The sequence below is a fragment of the Cariama cristata genome, unplaced genomic scaffold (genome assembly GCF_000690535.1).
Source record: "Cariama cristata isolate BGI_N322 unplaced genomic scaffold, ASM69053v1 scaffold28310, whole genome shotgun sequence".
In the NCBI taxonomy this organism is placed as follows: domain Eukaryota; kingdom Metazoa; phylum Chordata; class Aves; order Cariamiformes; family Cariamidae; genus Cariama; species Cariama cristata.
Genome location: NW_009596792.1, coordinates 10005 through 14115, shown reverse-complemented (window position 1 = coordinate 14115; position 4111 = coordinate 10005). Strand labels below are relative to the sequence as shown.

General features: G+C 56.6%; 1 protein-coding gene across 1 annotated transcript in view; it reads right to left on the bottom strand.

The window, feature by feature from the left end:
- NLGN3 (neuroligin 3) overlaps positions 1-4111 on the bottom strand; it is an 11289-nt gene that overhangs the window by 4237 nt on the left and 2941 nt on the right. The window contains exon 3 of the mRNA XM_009707521.1: positions 2281-2466. Coding sequence (XP_009705823.1) covers positions 2281-2466 — 186 coding nt within the window. The remainder of the gene's footprint in view (positions 1-2280; positions 2467-4111) is intronic.

Below are 4111 nucleotides of genomic sequence, written 5' to 3'. Positions count from 1 at the left end.
CACCAGCCTCCAGTGTCTGCCTCTCACAGCACCTGGCAGAGCAGGCACAAATCAACAGCTTCATTAATAGCTCTTGATCATTATGAGTTTTATTTTGATGCGATAAAACCAAACCCGCCTGGTCAGCAGGCTGCATCTTAGTGCAGCTCCCCTGCCATGCTCCAGAGTTGGCTGCCTTGTCCTGGGGAGATGGGTGCTTCCGCGCAGGGTTTTTTTTGAGGTCATTTTATGGCCATTTGCTTTGATGCAACATTGCCTGCATCACTAAGCGCTCCCCTCCCACCTCATGGCATAAACAGCTGGCAGCATCTCCGCTGCCACAGCAGCAGCAAGGGTGACAGGCACCCAGCACTGCTCGGATGCAGGGAGGACCACACCACAGGCATTGGGGCTGGATGGGGTGGCAAAGGACACATCACGCAGGTGCAGGGTTTAGTGGCAGAAAGACTAGTGTGACCTGAAAAATCCTATACTGGCACGACAGTATTTTTTGTGGCTGAAAAGTCAGGGAGCAGCCCCTCCAATCCACCCCCAGCGTCTCTCCATGCTGTTCCCTCCATCCTGGGCCTGTACAAGTGGTTAGGGCCACCTGGGCAGCCAAACACAGTCCTGCTTCCAAAGAGGTGTCACCAGCTGTCTGCAAAAACGAGTCTGCAGCCTTGGAGCTGCCCTGCCAGAAGCACCCAATCCCAGAGAGGAGACTCCTGGACCGAGACCACCTCCCCACGATCCTCGCCTGCCTCCCAGGCACTCCCGTGATGGAGAGAAACACCCTAAAAAACATCGTGAATGCATTGCACTCAACGTCCCCTCCCTGGCCTTTCACACTCGGCATGGGCAGAGAAAACCTTTTTTCCTTCTGCAGGAGCTTTCAGCCTGTAAAAGACTCCCCACCCCTGTGCCCACGCTGCCCAGGGTGACTGAGCAAGGGTACGAGAGCACTCAGAGCCCCAGGTATCCACTCAGGGACAGCACGGCCCCCCATGGGCCCCCGCAGCCTCAGAACATTCCCTACTCTGCCCACTGCTCAGAAAAGAGTCTGCAAAGGTCTACCCGTGCTCCTTTCCTACACACTGCTCAATTTACCGTCTCACACAAGCGAAACATCCTCTGGCTTTAGCCATCAAAAGCATCTCCTGGGGGCTAGAGAGCTGCTCTGGGTAGCTGGGAATCCTACCCCAGGAGCCCCAAAGGCGGTGAGGGTAGCCCTGGTCCTACTGGAGCCAGCCTCCTCCCGTACACCCTCTGCCGTGCCATCAGCCCTGCTGAGGTTCTGAAAGTCTCCTTCCTTCCTGCGTGGTTCCCAGGCTGTTGAGCGGGGCTGCAGCTCTTCGCAATGGCTTCAAGTGCAGTTTTGTGCGTGTCTCTGAGGTGCAGACTCGCACCCATGTCCACTGCCCATACACAGTTTAGGCACACCCATGTCCACTGCACCACGCTTGGGGACACAGCACTGGAAGAGGGCTGCACCCTCATATAAAGCCCCTGTGACCAAGTCCCTGGCTGGCTGGTCCCCTGTGGACCACATCCAGTTCAGGCTTTGCTCCTGCAATTTCCTTTAGGAATTTTATCGAGAGCACCTCTGCTCCCATCCTTATTTCCCGTCCTCCCCCCCCCTCCCCCCCCCCCCCCCCGCTCAATGTAAATGTCTTTGCAGGTGGTTTACATGCATTTGCTCTTATGCCAACACAATCTTTTAGTGTAAATAATTCCTTTCTTTATCTAGAGTAAACACTCTACTATATTTACAAGTATCAATCATATCACTTCCACCTGTGTTTTACTAGTCGCAGCACTTCCAGCTCTCCCAGTCTCGCAAGATGGGGCCCTCCATCCCTTCCCAGGCTCAGGTCTGGCTTTCCCTCTATTCCAGTACGAATGCCTTTTCTAGCACTGAGATCCACACTCCCAGTGCTCTGCACGATGCCCTACACCCCCTCCACATCTGCATGTGGGTGAGCCCCGGTGCCTGGGCAGGGCACCACAGGTGTCCCCAGTTCTCCCCACACCCAGGTGCTGGCCCTGGGCTGCAGCCGTATGTGCTAGGAGCACCAGCTCCATCTCTGCCTCCCACATGCTCTGCCGCTGGCTTCTTCTTGCCCATGATGAGAAGGTTTTGCTTTCTGGCCCTGGGTCAGGCTCTCACCGGTGACTAATTAAAAAGCAGCCCCGACTTTGCTAGGGTGCCCGGCAGTACCTGGACAGGCTCCCTTGCCTGGGTTAGCATCAGCAGGGTGCATGCTTGCAGCCACAGCATCCTTGGGCACAGCTGGCACCTACCTTCAGAGTGGTGTGAGAGGGTGAGCAGGCTGACGCAGGAGGCACCGATGCCAGAGCCGAAGACAGTGATCCGCAAGGGATCTCCCCCAAAGAAGGCGATGTTCTCACTGACCCAGCGCAATGCCTGTATCTGGTCCAGCAGCCCATAATTGCCCTTGGCAGCCTGGTCCCCCGTGCTCAGGAACCCTGTGGGCCAAGGGGATCCTGGTCAGGGATGAGGAAGCAGGAGAGTGTCTTGACCTCCCACCCCACTTCCCTGGGCCTAGGGGACCTTCTATGGGACCCCGTCCCACCACAACATGAGACCCCACTACCAAAAGAGTCCTGCGAGCTCTAAGCTGGAGCAGGAACACCACTGAACTCCGGCCACTCTCTGCACCGCACAGAGGGGTGAAAGGCTGCAAGTGCAGCTGCAAGCCCCAAGGAGCCTCTCCAGCCGACTGCAAGCAGTGACAGGGTGATGGGCATGAAGCCCTGTCCTACCCGGACCACCCCTCTGCTAATAATGAGTTAAGACACCTCACATGTGAACTAAGGAAAGCCCAGAAAGCACCGGTGGCTGCAGGCAGGCTGAGTGTGTGCACAGCCAATGCTTTCCATGGACTAGCGTGGCCCGGAGGCGGCTCTATAAATGTAAGGAGGTGGGCTGGGCAGAGAGGAACTGACTGCGGCTTCATATACAAAGGCTCTCAGTGAGGAAGGTGCTGAGAAATGCTTTCAATAGCAAAGGGAACACCCAAGATAAGCTATCAGTGTTTCATTTGCTTTGACTCAAAGCAGGAAGCCAAAACCATAGTCCTGAGGTAAAATCCAGGCAGGTAACCCCGGTACGCAGGGAGCGACACCAGCGCTGCTCCGGCACTGGAGGTGCTTTGGCCGGGCGCGCTGCATCATTTCAATGGAGATGATGATGGCACCATTTAAGTCTTATTTCATATTGTGACTTATGTCTCTTAAATTTGCACCTATCCATCTTTTAATATTGAAAGGTCTTGAATAGGCTTGTTTTTACTGAAAAGCCTATTTTCTACCAGGTAACTGCCATCTTTCCCAAGAGACTATGGGGTCCAGAGGCCATCAGAGGGATGTGCTGCCTAGGGTACCACCCAGCTGCCTGGGAGAGCATTGTGCCAGGTTGGCTGTCTGGGAAGCTCTCCCGAAACTTCTGCACCCCTTGTTGTCCCTGCTGCTAAAGGAGGCAGCAGTGATGCTCCAGGCAAATCTCCTGTGTCCCATCCCCTGGGGGTTTCTGCTGCAGCAGGCAGGGAACTGCACTGCCTTTTGACCCTGTGTCCCCATTTCACCTCTCTAGGTCACCAGTGCTTGTGCAAATGGGACTGCCACTCTCCTCTGTACGGCACCTAACACCTTTCAGTGATCCCCTCTGCAGACAGACGGGTCACGGTGGGCAGCTGCAGGGGTCCCGGCAGCTCGACCAGCTTGGAGGCAGCCAGTGCCCGGGAAGGGAAAGCTGCCGGGTCCCCAGGGGCAGCCAGGCAGTACCCACTGGCAGCGCACCGCTCTGAGCCCTCTCAGGAGGAGATGCTGGGTAAACACACTTATTATTTATTTAACCGCAGACCAATATTTGCTTTCAGCTGAGGCAGGTTGTGTAAATGAGCCTGAGGGGGCCAGTGCCAGGATCCAGACCACGCTGCGACTGCCCGCTGTGGGCACTGCCACGTGGCACCCTGCTCAGCGGCCAGGGCGGAGGGCAGGAGCAGTGCCTGCAGGGCAGCCCTCATCCCAGTGGGCCCCATGCCCCCCGCCACCCCCTTCCCAGCTGGTTCAAGCCCAGTCAACCGTTGGGGCTTGTCCCCCCGCTTGGCCC